Below are 22826 nucleotides of genomic sequence, written 5' to 3' on the forward strand. Positions count from 1 at the left end.
CCTTAATGTTCCAACTAAATCTTTCCCCTTCTACCCTAAAGCCATCTCCTCTTGTATTTATCCCTCCTAATGGAAGTGAAAAGAGCCTGCTTGCATTTACTCTCTCTATACCTCTTCATTTTGTAAGCCTCTATCAAAACTCCCCTCATTATTCTTCGCTCCAAGGAATAACATCCTAACCTGTTAAATCTTTCCCCTGTAACTCAACTCCTGAAGACCTGGCAACATCCTAGTAAATCTTCTCTGCACTCTTTCAATTTTACTGATATCTTTCCTGTAGTTTGGCAATCAGAACTGCACACATAATACTTACAAATGTCTTATACAACATCACCATAACACCTGCTTCTCTTTCTCTGAATGTAAGAGATGCTTCAGGCAATTTCTACCAAGGACAAATCTATCTGCCTTATGGCAGACAGAAGCAAATACTGTGTAATATTGCACTGTCTTTATCACATGACAACAAAGGAATCTTGAATATGGGAAGCAATAGCCTCCAATAGAGTAATTATTGGAAAGGCAATAATACAGAAGATTTAATTTGATCCAAACCACTAATGTTTCCACATGGGTGTAAATTATAGTTGGGCAGGCATTCTCATTTTCCTTGATTAAATCGGTAAAGCAGGTTTTGTTCAATGTGATCAAGTTTAAATCCACAATTTTAGTGTTTATTGATAGATCATCAATTCATTGTTAATCTATTGTCTTTAAAAGAGTTGTAAATCTGCTTAAAATGTTTATTGAAAATGCATTGATGTGTAGATTAGACAAAATTCAATCAAATGATTTCCATTTATTTATTTTGGCAGACGGAGACAAAACCAGCAATGACAGAAGCAGCCCAGTCACTACAGTTTGAGGGTACTGTTCCCAATGGGGTAGAAGAGAAAGAAAAAGAGAATGCCAAAGAGAAAAAAAGCAAAGCCATTCAAGAAGATCTGAGTGCTATTGAAGATGAAGAAGTCCTGGACAAAATGGTATTTTTTCATTGAAGAAATCATAATGGTTTCATAAATTGTTGAGAGAGAAAGGTTCCTTAATTGTCATTGATTTTAAGTGATTTGTTTATGTGAGCATTAGACAGATCAATTTCTTAATGCACCCCTCTGCAGTTGATCAGCTCAATGGTCAATGTTAAACTAAAATTTGACCAGATAATATAGAACTTTCAAATGGCTGACAAAAACCATTAACAAATTTTATTTGATTCTCTACGACATAAGGATATCTTATATTGTCATTTTAAAAATGAATGATAACTTTTATGGTAAAACATGATTTTTATGACAATGTCAACAATTTGGAAAACACCAGATGTATCGCTGCTATTATCGGCAGAAAAATAGAACTCTGGGCCAGCTAGACTAAAATCAGCTGTGGGAAAATGCTGGAATTTATTATTAAGAAAGAAATTTTAGAATAGTAAGAAAAATCATCAAGTGATGAAACAGAAAATATAAAAAGAAATGACAAAATTATCAGTTTGTTGAGGATGTTTAAAGAGAACCTTTGGGTATAACATGCTTGGTATTCCAATAGCAGTCAATAAAGTGCTACATAAATGATACAAAATTAGGGATTGTTATTTAAGGTTAATATATTAGCATGGATTGAGAATTCATGCCAAAATGGTGCATGGGAGTGATTCTTTTGATGCTAAGCACCTTCCATGTCCTCCCCAAAGTATTTATTCTATTGTACAGCAAGTTGCAATCTGACCATTCTATGCATCCAAATGTATTTCTAGAGGTTTATGGATAATGATCCAGATTATAATAATCAGTTTTCCCTTGTTTAGAATCATCCAAATCTATTGACAATAAAATCTATGATCTTTCCCAGTTGATTAACTATTTGAGATGAGGTGAAATACGTAAGTCTGCAGATGCTGTAAAACAAAAATGCTGGAGAACTCATCAGGTCTCACAGAGTCCATAGGAGGTAAAGATATATAACTGACATTTTGGGCCTGAGTACCTTCAAGGTATTTGAGATGCTCTATAAAGTTAAGCCTTATAATTTTAGCAGGATAAAGGAACAAATATGTTTAATTTAAATATTACTACTTTTTAATATCTTACTTTCCAACTATATTCTGAAGCTTGATGTAACAATGGACTTTGAGAAAAGAAAGATGATTCGAACTGCAATGAGGGAGCTCCGGAAAAAGAAAAGAGGTAGGTGGTTTCAATGAGAAGGAATGCTAATACTGCACAAACAATGTTATTAATTGATGTGATCTTGCAAATGAAGAGTCGATGTCCCTAAGTGAAATAAGAAAGTCTGCAGATGCTGTGAATGGAGAAACTCATCAGGTCCCTCAGTGTCCATAGGGAGGCAAAGGACTGTTTGGGGCCTGGAATAGTGATGTTTGGGGCCTAGAATAGTGATGAGGGAGGAGGTATGGGTGCAAGTGTAGCATTTTCTATGGTCATAGGGGTAGGTGCTAAGAGGGCAATTGGTGGGAAGGGATAAATGGGTGAGGGAGTCATGGAGGGAGTGGTCCCTGTGGAAGGTTGAAAGTGGAGGGAAGGAGAATATATGTCTGGTAGTAGGATCATGTTGTATGTGGTGAAATTGTGGAGTGTTTGGTGGTAGGTGAATCCTGTCCTTGATGCAACTGAGGGCGGAGGGGGCCATGGTAAATGTGAAATGAAGGATATGGGGGTGAGGGCCGAATTGATGATAGCGGAAGGGAAGTTGCTTTTTTTTTTGAAGAAATTGTACATCTCAGATGATCTTGCATGAAAGACTTCATCCTGTGAATAGGTGGGATGGTGATCGTGGAATTGTGAAGAAGGCCTAGAATCCTTACAGGGGATAGGCTGTGAAGCGGTAACTGTAAGAGTTGGTGGATTTGTAGAAAATGTCTCTCAAGAGTTTGTCTCCCAAGAGGGAGATAGATAGATCTAAAAAGAGTGTTGCTGGAGAGTGAATTTAAAGTTAGGATGGAAGTTGGCAGAAAAATGGATGAAGTTGACAAGCACATCATAAGTGCATGACACAGCTTCAATGTAGTCATCAATATAGCAGAGGAAAAGTTGAGAAGCCTTGTCTGTGTTGACTTGTAGCATGGATTGCTCTTCATGGCCAACAAAATGCCTGTGGGTAGCCATGGCTATGCCTTTGACCTGGAGAAAGAGGATTGAGTCAGAGGAGAAGTTGTTGAGGGTGACAACAAGTTCTGCCAGCCAGAGGATGGTGGTGGAATGAGTCTGGTTGGGTCTTTTGTTGAGGAAGAAATGGAGGGCTTTGAAGCCTTCAGTATGGGGGAATGGAGGTGAACAGAGGTTGGATCTCCATTGTGACGATAAGGTGGTCGAGTTCAGGGAACTGATGGAGTGATGGAAGGCAAGTGAGGTGTTATGGATGTAGGTGGGGAGGGATTCGTCTAAAGGGACACCAACTGAGTCAAGGTAGGCAGGTACCAGTTCAGTAGGGCAGGAATACATAGAAACAATGGATATCCCAGGTCAAATGAACGTGATATGTCTGGACTATATGGAGAACTCTTAAATGGAACCCAAGGCAACTTTATTTTGAAGATATTGTTCATATCTAGATTTTAACACTTTCCTGATAGATAGAATGAAGGTCTCATTTATAATCAAATTGGGTCTTAAGTAGATGGTGTGGCTGGCCTAAATTAATTTTTCAATTAATATCAGTCCAGGGAACATACTTATTTTGTTAATATGAAAGCTGGTGGCTACATTCCTACATTTTCTTCTTTTAAAGAATCTTTGATAAATATACCTTTGACTATTACAACCAAATGAGAGAAGTACAGTCTTCTGCATGATCTGTAAACATAAACAACTTGTCTGAATCCAACAAGGTACTGATGTAAGATGTTCATGATCTTCCTATTTAGTCTGTAAGTCTTAGAAGCAGAATTAGGCCACTTGGCCCATTGAGTCTACTCTGCCATTCAAATCATGGCTGATCTCTTACATCAGATATACATTTTGGTGCTCCTCAATACAAGTGTTTGTTTTATTAACTAGAAGGATTCCTCAGCTTACATTATGGATGTTAGAAAGCTTGAGGTACCCCCTCGTATCATTTTTATTGGCTCACTTTAACTGTTGGATTTAGTACAGCTTGAGAAACAATCTCTTGAGCATGCTAAAATCTTCCTTTGAAGATGCCTATACTGACCATGATAACGACCAGTATATCATTTTAACATAGCTTTAATGCTAATAGTCTTGGTTTCTTAAAATATATGCCACATGATGTGTAAGGTAATCCTAGGTACTGTGGTGGATTTTGTCAAGATCCTGAATGTGACAAACGCGCAATAGTAGTTTTTTTGTCCTCAGGATGTCACCACTGCATATCACTGTCAAATATTTTGCTGTTGTTATGTGATGTAAGGTTCTCTAAAACCTTTTGGTAAAATAGAATGGGGCTCTGTACAGTATCTGGTTTGAAAGATGGGAATTCAGACAATCTGAACATTTCAGATTGCAGACCATAATGGCCTCTGTTTCATCTCATGATTATGTGGAGCAATCCATGCTACAAGCCTAAGCAGGCAAGGCACCTCAAATCTTCCTTTGCTACATTGACAACTACATTACTGCTGCAACTTCATCTATGATTGTAGATGTCAGCTACAATTATATATTCACATCCAGAATGCTCACAAAGGAACATATCAGAAGGACGATAATTTGTTAGTTGTCCTGTATGTTTGCTAATTTTTGCAAACTCTGTAATTTGCTGTGGACATCAGTTTGTCTTAAAGTTTCCTGATTACAGAATTTGCTTTTCTGCTTTTTGTGGGTGCTTTTTATTTTCAAGATATATTGGCAGCATATGCCACAGTAAAATAAACAAGTGAATTAGAAGTCCCATGCAACGAGCAGCTGTTTCCTCCTAGTTGAATGCCATTTTAATTCCTCTTCCCATTCCCACATCAACCGATCTGCCTTGGACCTTCTCCACTGCTAGAGTGAGCCCTAACTCCCTCTTCCTCCTTTCCATCTGGTCTCTCTTTTCACTACCATTTCCTTCTGTACTTTATTAGATTCCTGCACTGACAACCTTTGCCTTGTAATCTGTATGGCTCATCTTCATCCAATGGACCTGTTTGTTCTTCTTGCCTCTTTCTCCCTTTGGCATCTGCCAGTCCTCTAGCCCTGTCTGTCACTTCCCCTTTTTCTGGTTCACCAATCTCATGTGAAGCTCCTATCTTATCCCTGCCAACCTGTCTTCTTTACACTGGCTTAAATACTACTTTCCTCAGTTTTGATGAAGATTTACAGGTTGAAAAATTAACCTTTATTTTTCTCCCACTAATGCTGCAAGAGTTGAAAGCATTAACTTCATCATCCACAAATGTATAAGAATTATGACTTAATACAACCATTAATATATTTCCTTTCCAAAAAAATTGCTGGTTCTTAAAGGTTGCTAGATATCATTTTTCTAGGTTTGCACAGCAAATTAGAATTCTGTTTGGGAGTAGAAATAAGAGGCACGTCTTAAATTTATATAGCTTGATACCAAAGATATGTGGAGCAGAAGCACCCATGAATTGACCTTGAAATGGGGGGCATGGTTAGCATAGTGGTTAGTACCAGGCTATTATAGTGCCAGCGACCTTGATTCAAATCCATCACTCTCTGTAATGAATTCATATATTCTCCCTGTGACTGCATGGGATTTCTCCAGGTGCTCTCGTTTCTTCCCATGCTCCAAAAATGTACGGATTTTGTAGGATAATTGGTGTATTTGAACAGCATGGGGTCTTAGGCCAGAAGAACCTGTTACTGTGCTGTATCACTAAATTAAATTATTATCAACTAAATGAAATGAATTTTATGGAGACTTGTGATGCATCTTATAGATGTATCATTAAAAGTGATCCTGTCCAAATGGATCATAGCTTGGTGGCAGAGTTGTGAATACAACTCAGACTCTCATAGAAACCAACCTCCTTTCCATTGACCACCTGAATTCTCCACTACCTCAGGAAATCCAGCAATATATTAAAAGGCCATCCATCCCTATCACACTCTCTTCTCTCCCCTCCTGTTGGGCAGAAACTAATTTGAAAATTCATATAATCATATTCAAGAACGGTTTCTTCCCTGCTGATATCAGACTATTGAACGGATGTCTCATTGGTAAAATTAGGCTGTCTTTGCACTGTCGTAATTGAGCTTCTCTGTAATACTATACTGTCCTTTTGTTGTATTTTGTATTTCCTCACAAGTATAGGTTGACTTGCTTGATAGTATGGAAAATAACATATTTCATTGTGCCTCAGTACATGTGAGAATAAACAATTCTCATCGGATTTAGGAAAAACTCTTGTGTTTTGATTTATGATGGTTGAGTTTTTTTTTAACCTCTCTTTAGATGAACGAGAAAGAGAGCGTGAAATGAGATTACAAGAACTAAAACAAAAAACAGAGGAGGCAAAGAAAGCAAAATCTTCAAATACTGCTGAAATGACTATATCCAAAACAGAAAAATCTGCGGACGGGAAGACTGTTACCTCAATGTCAAAGACTGAGAGAATCACTCACTCAGGTAATGGATCATTATTATTTACTGAAGTACAAGACGTGACAGAGTTTATTGACCTACTGAAGAATTATTTGGATACAAGTTCAGAAACAGTGTTCTCCGGTCCTTGATGCAACACACTGCAAGAACATACAAACATAACCATATAGAACAAAATGATACATATGCACAGTAGTTATATACAATTATTAAAAACATAAATATTTTGTTAAATAAATAGTCGAGGCACTGAGGATTTGTATGAGCACTTTATCAGTTATTCATTAGTCTCACTGTTTGTGGGAAGAAACTCTTTCTCAACCTCATGGTTCTAGCTCTGATAATCCTTTATCTCCTTCCTCATGGGAGTAGCTGGAGGATGCTGTGTGTTGGATGGTAGGGGACCTCAATGATTTTGCAAGCCCTCTTTAGACAATGATTTTAATAAATCCCATCAATGAGGGGGTGAGGAGGAAGGAAAGGGAGAACCCATTGATTCTCTCTGCCACTCTAATGGTCCTGTTTTCTCTCGAAGTGCAATCGCTTTTGTGTCTTCCTCTTACGTGAACAGATTTTTTATGTCCAGGTTAGGTCACTTCTTAATAGGACTCTGAGAAATTTGGTGCTCTCTACTCTCTACTACTGATCAAATGTGTAACTGATCAATCTTGCAGAGAACAAATTAACAACTCACCAAACAATCTTTCTTAGTTCAGCTAAAGATTTAAAATACAAAAGCTTCATACAAAATTACAATAAAATGTTGAGCATGAGTTAAAGTGTAACTAAATTGACACTTGGATGAGATACCTTCAATAGATGACACTTTCCAAGTTCTAATATTTCTCAATTTCAAAACATGTCATCTTCTAGGAAACGTGAATGACGATATTCCGAATTACTATCTTATTAATCCAATAAATCAATCTTCGTAGTTGCAGTTGTAAGTAGCTTTAATTCATTGATAAAACAAATAAACATTTTGCATAACTTTGCATTGAGATTTTCATAATGATGAATGAACAAAGCATACTGTAGATAATATAACGATATTCAACTTTAAACAGATTTTTTAAAAATAAGATGAAATAAGATAAGATGAATTCAAAGAAAAGTGTCTCAAGCTTACGTCTCCTCCATAATTCTTCAAAAAATGAGATGCAAGCTAACCGTACACCCAGAAATCATGACATATGACATCATAGTAACTATAGTAACACTACAAACAACAATTTCTTAAAGGGATAGGCACAAAATTAATGAAGAAGTAAAAAAACAAGGGTTTAATCTTTATATTCCGGCTCATAATTATTATAATAGACATTAATGAGGTGTTGATGAGTCTCTATGGGGCACTGGTGAGACCTCATTTGGAGTACCGTGTGCAGTTTTGGGCCCCCTATCTTAGAAAGGATGTGATGTTGTTGGAGAGGGTGCAGAGGAGATTTACTAGGATGATTCCCGGAATGCAAGGGTTAACTTACGAGGAGCGTTTGGCAGCTCTTGGGTTGTATTCATTGGAGTCTAGAAAATTGAGAGGAGATCTCATAGAGGCATTTCGTATTTTTAAAGGTTTAGATAGAGTGGATGCAGGTAAGATGTTTCCCTTGGTGGGTGAATCGAGAATAAGGGGTCATAGTCTGAAAATTAGAGGTTATCCATATCAAACAGAGATTAGAAAGAACTTTAGCCAGAAGGTCATGGATCTGTGGAACTCACTGTTGCATACAGCAGTGCAAGCCAGATCACTGGGAGTATTTAAACAAGAAATAGACAAGTATCTCATTAGTGAGGGCATCAAGAGATATGGAGAAAATGCCAGAAATTGGAACTAGTGTAGAGTAGCTTAGTGTAGATTTATGGAACAGACTTGATGGGCCTAGTGGCCTGCTTTTGTTCCTTTGTCTTGTAATCTTGTGAATATATAATAATTATTATTACAGATAAAAAAGTAAGTATTGTAAGTATAAGATTAGAAATCAAAACTTTCTGCTTCTTTTAAAAGACACATTTTATCAGTAGGTCGATTTAAGTAGCCAGTCTTGGTTTTAATCCGCACTTGCTGAACGAACCCCTTTTTTGTCTGGAACTGTTTCCACGATTTTCCCCAACAACCAAGAATTTCTTGGTGCAGAATCATCCATGATAATTACAATGTCTTCGCATACAAAATTGTGTTTTGATTTTGACCATTTTTGTCTTTCTTGTAATAATGAAAGATATTGCTTAATCCATCTTTTCCAAAATAAATCCGCAATAAACTGCACTTATCTCCATCTGCATCTTGCATAAGTATCTTCTTTCTGAAATTGACCTGGAGGCTTTAAAGTTTTAGATTTAATAAGTGAGAGATGATTCAGTATAAGTGCCTTGATGTCATTTGAATCGACAGAAATTTTCATTATTGGACAACTATTTAAAATAGCTTCGATCTCATGCAATACTGTCTGAAGATTGTCATTATTGAGTATTTGACTATTCAAATTGGGATTAAGAATTTTCTTGATTGATCTCATCATTCTTTCCCACACACGTCCATGATGTGATCCTGTGGGTGGGTTAAATATCCAACTAATTTCTTTCTGAAGTAATGCATCATGAATTTGATGTTGATTCCAATTTTGAATTGCTTTTCAGAACTCTAGTTGAGCTCCTGTAAAGTTAGATCCATTATCAGAACGTAATTCCTTTACTTGATCAAGTCTGGCAATAAAACATTGAAGAACATTGATAAAAGAGACTGTATCAAGCGATGACGCTACTTCAATATAAATTGCTCGCATAGTTAAACAAGTAAAAATAGCTCCATATCGTTTTTCCACACTTCTTCCTCATTTTACTTGCAGGTGACCCATATAATCAGCTCTCGCATATGTAAATGGGGGTTTATCAGGTGAAACTCTGTCTTATGGTAAATCCGCCATTTGTTGTTGTCCAGGTTTAGCATTTGCTCGTCGACAATTAACACATTTTGATATAATTCTTTTGATCAATGTTAAAGCACCAAGTATCCAATATTTCTGGCATAATTCTGATAACATGTGATTACAACCACCATGACCTGTTTTCTCATGTTTATGTCAAACAATCATTTCAGAAATAGGAAATTCCTCAGCTAATATAATATGTTTCACTTCTTCTGGCATTATTGCTTTTTCCTGTCTTCCTCTTACTCTCAATACATCATTTACAAGAATAAGATTTAGCTTGTAAACACAACTTGCTTTTGTAACATTCAGATTCTTCTTCAACTTTGATATCTCATTATCAAAAACCTTTTTCTGACAAAAATGAATTATCTCTTCAGCATTTGCCAATTCATCAACTGTTAGGTAACAGTTCTTTTTAGACTTCAAATTCTCATTTTTGATACAATGTAAAAACATAGTTTTTAATCTAAGAATCCATGCTACTGCCCTTTTCAAGCAAAACCATGAAGAATAATAGAAAATTAATTCAATAATTGAATCATTCTCATGAGATATTTGAATAGTATTCACATTAGTGTTTTGGATTTCTGGATCCTCCATTGAAAATCCTTTTATTGCTTCTGGATTTTGAGGCCAATCTTCTTGAGATTGCAAAAGAAATTGAGAACCGAACACCCAAGTGTTGGCTCTGTTCAGAAATGATTGTACCTTTGAGCCTCATGAAGCCATGTCAACTGGATTATCCACTGCTTTAACATATCTCCATTGATTAGCATGCAAACTTTTTTGATCTCATTAATTCTATTAGTCACAAAGATATGAAACCTCATGGTTTTGTTATTAATGTATTTAAGCACTGATGTACTATCAGACCAGAACATTGAATCTGCTAACTCCATCCGTAATTCTCTTCTTAACACAGTGTCTATTTTGCTCACCGTAGTAACGGCAGTCAATTCCATACAAGGTATGATGACTGGCTTTATGGAGCCACTCTAGCCCTTCCCGTTACAAATCCACAATGAACTCATTCTTGGTTATTTTGCAGTGCTAAATAACTGACAGTACCATAACCACCTCCGCTTGCATCAGCAAAATGGTGTAACTGAGCAAATGTGGCAATTCCAAAGTCTGTAAGTTTAAAATATCTGTTGACTTCAAAACTTTGTACATTTCAAGACTCTCAATCCAATTTATCCAATCTTGTGCGATGGAATCTGGTATTGTTTCATCCCATCAAATTTTCTTCTGCACAATTCTTGCAGAATTTTCTTGGCTATTAATACTACTGGTGCCAATATTCCCAAAGGATCGTATATTGAGCTTACGATTGAAAGAATACCTCTTTCAAAACAATTTTGAATTTGATAACATCAGATTGAACACACCATTGCATCCCTAGAATTCTTTCGTCAGGTAGAACATCACAATCCAAGTCAAGATGTTTTATCTCCTTTGCTCTTTCTCCCTCAGGAATAACAACCAACAGATCTCGACTGTTACTAATCCATTTCGTAAGGAAGAGGCCTCCTTTATTACAGATCTCTTTTAACTTGTGATAAAGATCTATTGCTTTTTTTTCCTGAAACTACTGAAGTGAGACAATAATCAACATAGAAATGATTTCTGATGATGTTTATAGGTTGAGAACGAAATTGCTCTTCATTATCTTCAGCACATTTCCTGAGAGCAAAATTTGCACAACGCAGTGATGAACTTGCTCCAAAAAAATGAATTGTCATTCTTTATTCAATTATATCTTTACTGTAATCATCATTAGGCCACCATATCAATCGTAGAAAATCACTATCTTCTGATGGTATTTACACTTGATGAAACATCGCTTCAATATCTGCAGCAATTACAATAGGCTCTTTATAAAATCTTATTAGAATGCCAATTAAAGTACTGGTTAAGTATGGACCTTGTAAAAGCTGAGAATTCAATGAAACTCCTTGAAATGATACTCCACTATCAAATTCTACACATAGTTTCCCCTTTAGTGCATGCATAACTCCATGATGAGGTAAATACCATTTTTTACCATCTTTACATTCCAAGATATCTTCTGATACCTTATCCACATAATCCTTGGTTATTATATCTGACATGACATTGGTATATTTCAATTGAAAGGAAGAATTTCTCTTGAATTTTCTCTTCACATTCAGCATATGCTGTTCTACAATTATTTTATTATTTGGCATACAAATTTCTCTTTTCTTCAAAGGTAACACTATGCAGTAATGACCATCAACATGTTTAACAGAGTTTGAAACTAACTCCAGAAACTGTTTATCCTCCTTCAAAAGTTCTTGAATTCTTTAAGACATTCAAGGAAATAAATTTTAAACTGTTGTTCCCACAGATCATTAAGTTTGACAACTGAAATTCTGTTGACATTTACACTCGATGACTCCTGATCATTATTCATTTTTCCTCCTAATGGCCCATTAATTATATATCCAAGCAACGTTCTCATGGCATAAGGTCCGTCATTTTGACTATTATTAATTTTAGAGATTCAAGAGCCTTTGGTACATCTAATCCAATTAACATCTCGATTTTAGCATCAATTTTGGGTAAGCAAATATCTTTTAGATGATCTCACTGTTTGATATCATCCTGATAGGGAATATTCTCCTTATTCACAGGCATAATCTTCTGAGTATATACACTTTGAAGATCACAAAATTAATTGCTATTCAATCCAGCAATCTACATTAGTTTCAATGTTCCTTTCATCATTCATTGTCTTCAGGGTTTGTAATCTTTTCCATGAGGATTAAGTTTATTCATCAATTCAACAGTACAAAATGATGCGGTACTTCCTGGATTAAGAAATGCGTAAGTCTTCAGTATGAAGCTTCCTTTTTTAGCTTTAACCTACACAAGAACTACTGAGAGAGCTTTGTTACTGGCCCCAGTGAGACTGTTTGTCTGAACCGAAGCTGTGTCTTTAGTCTTGGATTCAGATTGTTCGACATCCTCCTCAACTTTACTTCGTTGAGTATGCAGTAACTTGGGATGTTTTAAACTGCATATATCACAACTGAGTTGCTTGTTACAAGTTTTGCTGATGTGTCCTTTACACAAACAATCAAAACATATTCCATTCTCCTCTAAAAAATTAATTTCTCATCATACAATTTTTTTCCAATTGTGAACATTTTTCTAAAGCATGCTTACCTTTGCAATACAAACATCTTTACTGAATAGTCTGATCTTCAGGAACTATTGAAGTATCCTTAATATTTCCAAATGTTGGTACAGTGTTAACATACACATGCCATTCCAAGAATTGTACAACATCCTCAAAAGTGGTGTCCCTTCCGGAAAGCATCTTAAGCTCTGCAGCTTTGTTTCTCCATAACTCCCTCAGTTTATAAGGTAATTTATTGACAATAATTGACAAATTGGCAAGCAAATTCAGCTCTTGCAGATGTACACTAATTCCCATTGTGTTACAACATCCTCTCAGAAAGAGTGCATATGCTTGTAAAGCCTTTGTGTCCTCTGATTTTATTGCTGACCAAGAAAGAATCTTGTCTATATGGGCCCTTGTTCATTGCCATAATGATGATGCAATAATTCTTTTGCCCTTTTAAAACCTTGGTCCATATATTGGCAACTTTTGATTAACTCCTTCACCTGTCCTCCAATATACTGTTCCAGGTAATATCGACAATCTTTGGCCTTTTATGGTATTGCTTTCAATATGATGTTCAAAGGATTTCATGCATGTCAGATATTGCAATGGATCTCCATTAAAAATTGGAATTTCCTTCTTAGGTAAACCATATCAACCTTGTTGCTGTGCTAACATACTAGAAATTTCATTTTGTTTTGCTATGAGTGATAATATAGTGCCTTGTTCACCATGGCTTGCAACTGATTGTCTTGTTGTGAATGGAGCATAACGAACTTGAACTGGTGAAGGACCTTGAGCTGTAATTGATGCCATTGATGGGGATCTTTGGTATTTAAGTGATATCTTTGGTATTTAATGGAGATCCTTGACTTGTCACTGGTTCTTCAGCAACATGAAGAGACATCAACTGTTGAGTATGATCAACTCGCATGGTTGAACCTTTTTGAAATACTCTCCATTTGGGAAGATACATAAATTGTGCTCTCAGAAGAGATTGAATGTAGCTCGCTCTTTCCTCAGGGTTGGTTGAGGAAATTTGCGCATTATCAATGCCACCCGTAGCTCCTTGCTGGAGTATACTCGATTCTTGTGGCTGTGGTACCTTTTGATATGCTGGAATGCTAGGTGATAGCCCTTTGGGTATTCAGCTTCTTGCTTTAATTGCTGATTCTTAATTTTAGCTTCCAAATCTTCGAAAGCACATCTTTTCTCCAACCAATCATGTTGTGTATAGATAGAAGCCAAGTCTGCTTGCACCTTAGCATGCATAGCTGATACGCTTGAAGCACGCAAAGTTTTATTTGCTCTAGATGCCTTTAAAGACTTTGAAGATTTTCCTACACTCATAACCTTGGAAATACTATCGTCAGGATTCACGTCTGAACTTTCAGATACTGCTGATTGAGTCTCTATCTTCAGTAATTCGCTCAGTTCAGCATCCATGGTGCTTGGCAAAGTACATTCATCTGTTTCAGTTTCACTAACTTTTAAGTCAGCTATTGAGGTATGCAGTGTCTTCTTACTTGGTAGTTCAAGCTGTCACATTTGTGGCCCGAAATGTGAAGTTAATGAAACATTAAACACAAGTTTTATCAGGTAAACTTCTCAGTGGCTTTATTTTCCCGTTTCCTTTGTTCTCCTGCTTGTGTTCTTATCTCCCTCTCATACCACGTGACTTCTGGTACATCTCATACATATTCATTATCATGACATCCCTCTTTTAATCAGAAATAAACTTTACCTTCACTTACCAATATCCCTATGAAACATACAAACATCGTAACTAATGGTAATACTATAACTCAACTACATAAAATTTACTTCCTACAGCACTCATACATGCACTTTATGATATAAGATTAAAATACTGTCCCAAAGTTCTTATTAAAACTATGGCACAAAGCCTTCGTATCGTTTGGGCACTTTCCGGTTTCGTTTCGGCCTGCCTGCGATATTGTCATCGCTTCTCGGTTGTTCACTCTCAGTGTCGGAAATACTGCTCGCCTCGGCTTCGGGTGTTTCTGGCGCTCTAGTCACTTCATCAGGAGTGCTGGTAACTGCCTCTGGAACAACATCAGGTCTCTCAGTTTCAGCATCTCGTATTGGCCTTTCAACCTCTTTGCTCGATGTATCTCTGGACTGGTACCTTTTTACACCTGATACATTTCTCTTATACAGGACCAGTCGGAGACTTGACTGTCACCATACAGCCACTTCTGGATACGACAGTATAGGGTTGATGGTAATAAGGTGTGTCTAGCTTACCACCAGTTTCATGCCTCACTAGAACATTATCTCCTGGCATGATGTCTGAGTACTTGGCTCCACGTTTCGAATCTGTGTACAGCTTTGCTGCACCTTTCTTTTCAGCATCGTGGTCCCTCATCTCCTGGTCGTCTCGGATTTCCTTTATTTCTGGCATTTTAGTGCGGATTTTTCTCCCAAAAAATGCTTCTGCTGGACTTTTTCCAGTGGTTGCATGAGGCGTTGCTCGATAGACAGCCACATAAGATAGCAATGTTTCTCGCCAATTTTGTCCTTCAGCGTGTGCAATCCTCAATCGTTTTTCAATGGACTGATTTTATCTCTCTACTTCTCCGTTGGCTTGCGGCCATTTCGGAGTTACTTTATGATGGTGGATACCTGTGGTCCTCATGTATTCCGCAAATGTCTCTGAAATGAATTGTGGACCATTGTCAGAGTATAATGTAACAGGTAATCCATATCTTGCGAATATCTCTGCTAACGCTTGTATTGTTTTTTTCAGTGGTTATGGACTTCAACACCACGTACTCATAGTATCTGCTGTAGTAATCTATCACTACCATAATTGATTCACCCGTCGGTAAAGGTCCAAGAAAATCAACAGCTACATCGATCCATGGTCCTGTCGGGAGTTGCGTACTCCGGATCGGTTCTGGCGGATTACTCTTACTTGTGATTTGACATCCGTGACAAGTTTTAACAAATTTCTCTGCATCCTTATCACAACTTGGCCACCATACCTTGGTCCTGAGGTTTTGCTTGGTACCAACAATACCTAGGTGTCCTTCATGCGCTAAGGATACGATCTTCGGTCTCAATCTTTGCGGAATCACCAATCTGGAACCTCTCAATACACACTGTCCGATGCAACAAAGTTCGTCTCTAATGGGAATGTAAGCCTTGTGAGTACACTTGTCCCATTGTCCACTCTGTATGCATTCTCTTACTTTCATGAGTTCTGGATCACTTTCGGATTCTCTCTCGACTTCCTTCGTAGTCACAGCTTTCGGTGTCGACTGAATAGCTACAAAGCGTACAAAGCTCTCTGTTTCTGTTCCCAATTCTGACTTGGATTGTGGACCTCCATTCTTCACCAATCTGGACAGCAGATCAGCAATGTTTGCTTTCCCTGCAATGTGGATTACTTTATATTTGTAGGGTTGTAGTCTGAGTACCCATCTCTCTATTCTGGCACATGGTTTGGATCTAGGTGCATAGATCACCTCTAATGGCTTATGATCTGTGATGAGTTCAAATTCAATGCCATATAAATATGCATGGAACCTCTCACAGGCCCATACAAGTCCGAGTGCTTCTTTCTCTGTCTGAGAGTATCTTCTTTCCACATCTGATAACGATCTGCTGGCACAGGCAATGATTCGTGGTCCTCCATCATGCATCTGGACCAACACGGCTCCTAAACCAACCGGGCTGGCATCCGCTATGACTTTGGTTGATGCCGCTGGATCGTAATATCCAAGAGTTTTTGCATCTGTCAGGCTTTGCTTCAGCGCTGTGAACGCTTTCTTATGCTCAGATCCAAAATGAAATGGTACACCTTTCCTGGTTAGTTTCCTTAGTGGTTCTGCCACTGTAGCGAAATTAGGAATGAACTTTGCACAAAAATTGACCAATCCCAGGAAACTCCTCACCTCTGTTGCGTTCTGAGGTGCACGTGCATCTGCAATAGCTTTCACCTTGGCCTCTGCAGGGTTTAGTCCTTCCCGTGTAAGTCTGTGTCCCATGAAGTCCATTTCTGACACACCGAACTGGCACTTGTTTCAATTCACGGTAAGGCCTGCCTCCTGTAGTCTAGATAGTACACGCCTCAACCGTTTGTCATGCCCTTCCTTCGTTGGTGCATGGACTATGATGTCGTCAGAAATGTTGGCAACTCCAGGAATGGCTTGAATCACTCGATGGATTTCATTCTGATAGATCTCCGAAGCTGCATTAATTCCAAATGATAGTCTCTTGTAACAATACAATCCACAGTGAGTCACAAATGTTGTTACATCTCGGGAACCTGGATCCAGCTCTAATTGATGATAGCCCCATTTCAGATCAATTTTTGAGAATACCTTGCTGGTAGTTAGTTCTTGAAGTATTTCCTCCACTGTTGGTATAGGGTGTCGTTCTCTAATTATAGCTTCATTGGCCATTCTCATGTCAACATATAGTCTTATGTCACCCTTTGGTTTGGGCACAATCACTACGGGACTGACCCATTGTGTCAAATGTTCCACCGGTTCAATAATGTCTTGTTCGATCAATTCTTTAATTTTGGCTTCGACTTTCCCACGAAGTCCAAACGGAGTTCGGCGCATTGGTTGTGCCTTAGGTTTGACCGTTTCATCTACCGCTAGCTTCAATTGTCGACCTTTCAGCTTTCCTACTCCTTGGAAGACTGCGCGGAATTCTTGCTTCATATCCTCGTATGACTGAATTGAATTGACACAAGCTCCAATATGAAGTATTGCCAGGTCTTGCACTGTGCTTCTACTCAGCAATGGTTCTCCCCTCTCTTCTATGACCATAAACTCTGCTTCGGTGTACTTATCTCCAGCTTCAACAGTTGCAGTAAAACATCCAATGGTCTGCAATGGCTTTGTTGCTGTGTATGGATACAGTTTCTTGGAACACTTCTTTGAGGTACAGATGATCTTTTTCCTTTTCAACTTCTCCCATAAATGTCGATCAATCACATTACTGTCACTGCCTGAGTCTACAATGACCTGAACTGTCACTCCACCAATGATCACTGGGACCTTCTCATGACGTACTTCATTCAACGTAAATTGGTAACAACTCTGTTCCTCCTGGGTATCATCATCGTCACCGTCTATCTGGCGAATGGTATCTTTCTTTCCAGGATACTTTCCTTTCCCCCAGGCTTTGCCTTTGGAAGTTGTACTCTTCCTCTTCTGGTCTGCATTGGACTTGCTTTTGCACTTCTTTGCAAAGTGGTCCTTACCTCCACACTTTCTGCAAACTTTGCCTTTGGCCGGGCAATATGGGTCTTTTCCAAAGTGACCTCGGTTTCCACATCGATAACACTCCACGTCCTGTGTCGACGTATATCTTGGCTGATTATGGCGATGTGAGAGCCTCTTAATTTGCTGGCTTGAGTTGTCTTTCAGGGTCATGGTATGAAATTGCCCTTCAACAGCCTCTAATGCAGCAGCAATGGTTAAAGCATCAGTGAGTTCCAACTCACTCCCTCTTTCCAGTAGACGTCTTCTGAGTTTATCTGATCTGCAGTGCTATGAAACTTGATCCAATAATTGGTTGTCCAAATCAGCTGGCATGTAATTGCATCCAACAGCTAGCTGGCGTAGTCTCGTCACGTACTGAGCAATTGTCTGGCCATCTTCTTGTCTCGTTCTCCGAAACAAATGACGTTGAAATGTAGCATTCGGTGTCACTACATAGTGTGCATTTAATGCATCTACCGCTTTCCGGTACTCATCCTTTCTTCCAGTATTCAAAAGTGTCTTAAATGTTTCCTGAACTGCAGCTCCAGCAGTGAAAAGAAGTAACGCCCTTCTCTGCGCTTTTTGTTCAACTGTACCGGTATCTAGAAATAGGCCACGACTGTCGGCATAGGATTAAAATTCTTCCAGCCATGCCTTCCACTTCACACTTACAGTGCTTGCATCACCCGTTGGGTCAAAATTAGCAATTCCACTATGTGTTAGAAAGTCACTGTCTGCACCAGCCATGAGGAAATATTCCAGCCCCAAAAGTACTGAGTCACAGAGAAAATTGTTATCACCTTGAAGTTGTCTGTAATCCTCTGTAATCTTGTTTAGTCTTTAATTTTCTTCAAGCTTCTTTCATCCTCGTCGCCAATGTCACATTTGTGGCCCGAAATGTGAAGTTAATAAAACATTAAACACAAGTTTTATCAGGTAAACTTCTCAGTGGCTTTATTTTCCCGTTTCCTTTGTTCTCCTGCTTGTGTTCTTATCTCCCTCTCATACCACGTGACTTCCGGTACATCTCATACATATTCATTATCATGACACAAGCCACTTCTTTTTTTTAAATTTTTTTTTTATTTTTTTTATTTTTCACACCATAAACCACATTAACCATGATACATACTTTTTCCTTTTCAAATATATACAGTGCCATTTTCTCCCCCCCCCCTCCCATCCCACCCACCCTACCTCCCCCCTCCCGTCCATTTAAAGTACAACATCTAGGATACATTAAACCAGTCAAACAATGTTGTCATTCAATAAAAATAAACAAGAAATTCCACTGAGTCAATTCTTTTCATTTCCTTCTCCTTTCATTAATTTAGGTAGTGAATGTCCCCAGTAGGTTTTCGCTATTGTGTTTCATGTAGGGCTCCCATATTTGTTCAAATATTTCAATATTATTTCCTAAAGTATATGTTATTTTTTCTAATGGAATACATTTATTCATTTCTATATACCATTGTTGTATTTTCAAATTATCTTCCGATTTCCAGGTTGACATAATACATTTTTTTGCTACGGCTAGAGCTATCTTAACAAATCTTTTTTGTACATCATCCAAATCAATTCCAAATTCTTTGTTTTTTATGTTACTTAGGAGGAAGATCTCTGGATTCTTTGGTATATTGTTTTCTGTAATGTTATTTAATATTTGGTTCAGATCTTCCCAAAAGTTTTCTACTTTCTCACATGTCCACATTGCATGAATTGTTGTTCCCATTTCTTTTTTACATCGAAAACATCTATCAGATACTGTTGGGTCCCATTTATTTAACTTTTGAGGTGTAATGTATAGCCTGTGTATCCAGTTATATTGTATCATATGTAACCTCGTATTTATTGTATTTCTCATCGTTCCAGAACATAACTTCTCCCATGTTTCCTTTTTTATCTTTATATTTAAATCTTGTTCCCATTTTTGTTTAGTTTTACCATTTGTTTCCTCATTCCCCTTTTCTTGCAGTTTAATTTACATATTTGTTATAAATCTTTTGATTATCATTGTATCTGTAATCACATATTCAAAGTTACTTCCCTCTGGTAAACTCAGACTGCTTCCTAATTTGTCCTTCAAGTAGGATCTCAATTGGTGATATGCCAGCACTGTATCTGTCCCGCATCGGACTTGTCAGCCACAAACGAGCCTGCAGCTGACGTGGACATTTACCCCCTCCATAAATCTTCATCCGCGAAGCCAAGCCAAAGAAGAAGAATCTTGAGTTATATTGTATTTATCTTTCATTTGTTCAAAGGATAATAATCTATTTCCTGAAAAACAATTTTCTATTCTTTTGATCCCTTTTTTCTCCCATTCTCTAAAGGAAAGGTTATCTATTGTAAAAGGGAGTAACTTATTTTGCGTCAATATTAGTTTTGGTAATTGATCATTTGTTTTATTTCTTTCTTTCTACATGAACCTTCTTCCAAATATTGAGTAGATGATGTAATACTGGAGAACTTCTATGTTGTACCAATTTTTCACCCCATTTATATAATATGTGTTCAGGTATCTTTTCCCCTATTTTATCTAATTCTAATCTAGTCCAATCTGGCTTTTCCCTTGTTTGATAAAAATCTGATAGGTATCTTAATTGTGCGGCTCTATAATAATTTTTAAAGTTTGGCAGTTGTAAGCCTCCTTGTTTATACCATTCTGTTAATTTATCTAGTGCTATCCTCGTTTCCCCCCTTTCCATAAAAATGTCCTTATTGTTTTCTTTAACTCCTTGAAGAATTTCTCTGTCAAGTGTATTGGCAATGCCTGAAATAGGTATAATATCCTTGGAAAAATGTTCATTTTAATACAGTTTATCCTTCCTATTAGTGTTAGTGGTAAATCCTTCCAATGCTCTAAATCGTCCTGTAATTTTTTCATTAGTGGATAATAATTGAGTTTATATAGTTGGCCGAGATTTTTATTTATTTGTATACCTAGGTATCTTATTGCTTGCATTTGCCATCTGAATGGTGATTCCTTCTTAAATTTTGAGAAATCCGCATTATTCATAGGCATTGCTTCTCTTTTATTTACGTTAATCTTGTAACTCCATATTCCTTCAATTTCTTATATAATTCTTTTATTGATAGTTCTGGTTCTGTTAAGTATACTATAACATCATCCGCAAATAAACTGATTTTATATTCCTTGTCTTTTATTTTTATCCCTTTTATATTATTTTCTGTTCTTATCAATTCTGCAAGTGGTTCTATAGCTAATGCGAACAATAAAGGTGATAGTGGGCATCCCTGCCGTGTTGACCTGCTTAAGTTAAATTGCTTTGATATATATCCATTTACTGTCACCTTCGCCAATGGCCCCTTATATAATGCTTTAATCCAATTAATATACTTCTCTGGTAAACTGAATTTTTGCAAAACTTTGAATAAATAATTCCATTCTACTCTGTCAAAGGCCTTCTCTGCGTCTAAAGCAACTGCTACTGTTGGCGCTTTACTCCCTTCTACTGCATGAATTAAGTTAATAAATTTACAAATATTGTCTGTTGTGCGTCTTTTTTTAATAAATCCAGTTTGGTCTAGATTTACCATTTTCGGTACAGACTCTGCTAATCTGTTTGCTAATAGTTTAGCTATTATCTTATAATCTGTGTTAAGTAAAAATATTGCTCTATATGACGCTGGTGCGAGTGGATCTTTCCCTTGCTTTAGTATTACTGTAATTATTGCTGTTTTACATGAATCTGGTAAGCTTTGTGTTTTATCAATCTGATTGATTACTTCCAGGAGGGGAGGAATTAATAAATCTTTAAATGTTTTATAGAATTCTATTGGGAATCCATCCTCTCCTGGTGTTTTATTATTTGGTAATTTTTTTATTATCTCTTGTATTTCTACTATTCCAAATGGTTCTGTTAATTTATTTTGTTCCTCTATTTGTAGTTTTGGTAGTTCAATTTTAGTTAGAAATTCATCTATTTTCCCTTCTTTCCCTTCGTTTTTCAGTTTGGTATAATTGTTCATAGAATTCTCTAAAGTTTTCCTTGATCTCCTTTGGATTATATGTGATTTGTTTGTCTTTTTTCCTTGTTGCCAATACCATTTTCTTAGCTTGTTCTGTCTTAAGCTGCCATGCTAGAATTTTGTGCGTTTTTTCCCCTAGTTCATAATATTTCTGTTTTGTCTTCATTACATTCTTCTCCACCTTATATGTTTGTAGTGTTTCATATTTTATTTTTTTATATGCCAATTCTCTTCTTTTAGTTGTATCTTCCTTCATTGCTAATTCTTTTTCTATATTTACTATTTCCCTTTCCAACTGCTCTGTTTCCTGATTATAGTCCTTCTTCATCTTGGTTACATAACTTATTATTTGCCCTCTAATGAACGCTTTCATTGATTCCCATAGTATAAACTTATCTTTCACTGATTCCGTGTTTATTTCAAAATACATTTTAATTTGTCTTTCAATTAATTCTCTAAAATCCTGCCTTTTGAGTAACATGGAGTTTAATCTCCTTCTATACATTCTTGGAGGGATGTCCTCTAACTTTATTGTCAATATTAAGGGTGAATGGTCCGATAATATTCTAGCTTTATATTCTATTTTTCTTACTCTATCTTGCATACGAGCTGATAACAAAAATAGGTCTTTTCTTGAGTATGTTTTATGTCTAGCCGAGTAATATGAATATTCCTTTTCCTTTGGGTGTTGTTTCCTCCATATATCCAAAAGTTGCATTTCTTCCATCGATTTAATTATAAATTTGGTTACTTTGTTCTTTCTGTTAATTTTTTTCCCAGTTTTGTCCAGATTTGAATCCAAATTCAGGTTGAAATCCCCTCCTATTAATATGTTCCCTTGCGTATCTGCTATCTTCAAAAAAATATCTTGCGTAAACTTTTGATCTTCTTCGTTAGGTGAATATACATTGAGTAGATTCCAAAACTCCGAATATATCTGACATTTTATCATTACATATCTCCCTGCTGGATCTATTATTTCCT

The 22826-nt window shown here is 37.0% G+C and overlaps 1 protein-coding gene across 3 annotated transcripts in view; it reads left to right on the forward strand.

The window, feature by feature from the left end:
- smtnb (smoothelin b) overlaps positions 1-22826 on the forward strand; it is a 322821-nt gene that overhangs the window by 263289 nt on the left and 36706 nt on the right. For all 3 annotated transcript variants that reach the window (XM_069932808.1, XM_069932809.1, XM_069932807.1), the window contains exons 11-13: positions 816-983; positions 2108-2183; positions 6379-6552. In XM_069932808.1, the coding sequence (XP_069788909.1) occupies positions 816-983; positions 2108-2183; positions 6379-6552 (418 nt within the window). The remainder of the gene's footprint in view (positions 1-815; positions 984-2107; positions 2184-6378; positions 6553-22826) is intronic.

Source organism: Narcine bancroftii, chromosome 4 (genome assembly GCF_036971445.1).
Source record: "Narcine bancroftii isolate sNarBan1 chromosome 4, sNarBan1.hap1, whole genome shotgun sequence".
Lineage (NCBI taxonomy): Eukaryota > Metazoa > Chordata > Chondrichthyes > Torpediniformes > Narcinidae > Narcine > Narcine bancroftii.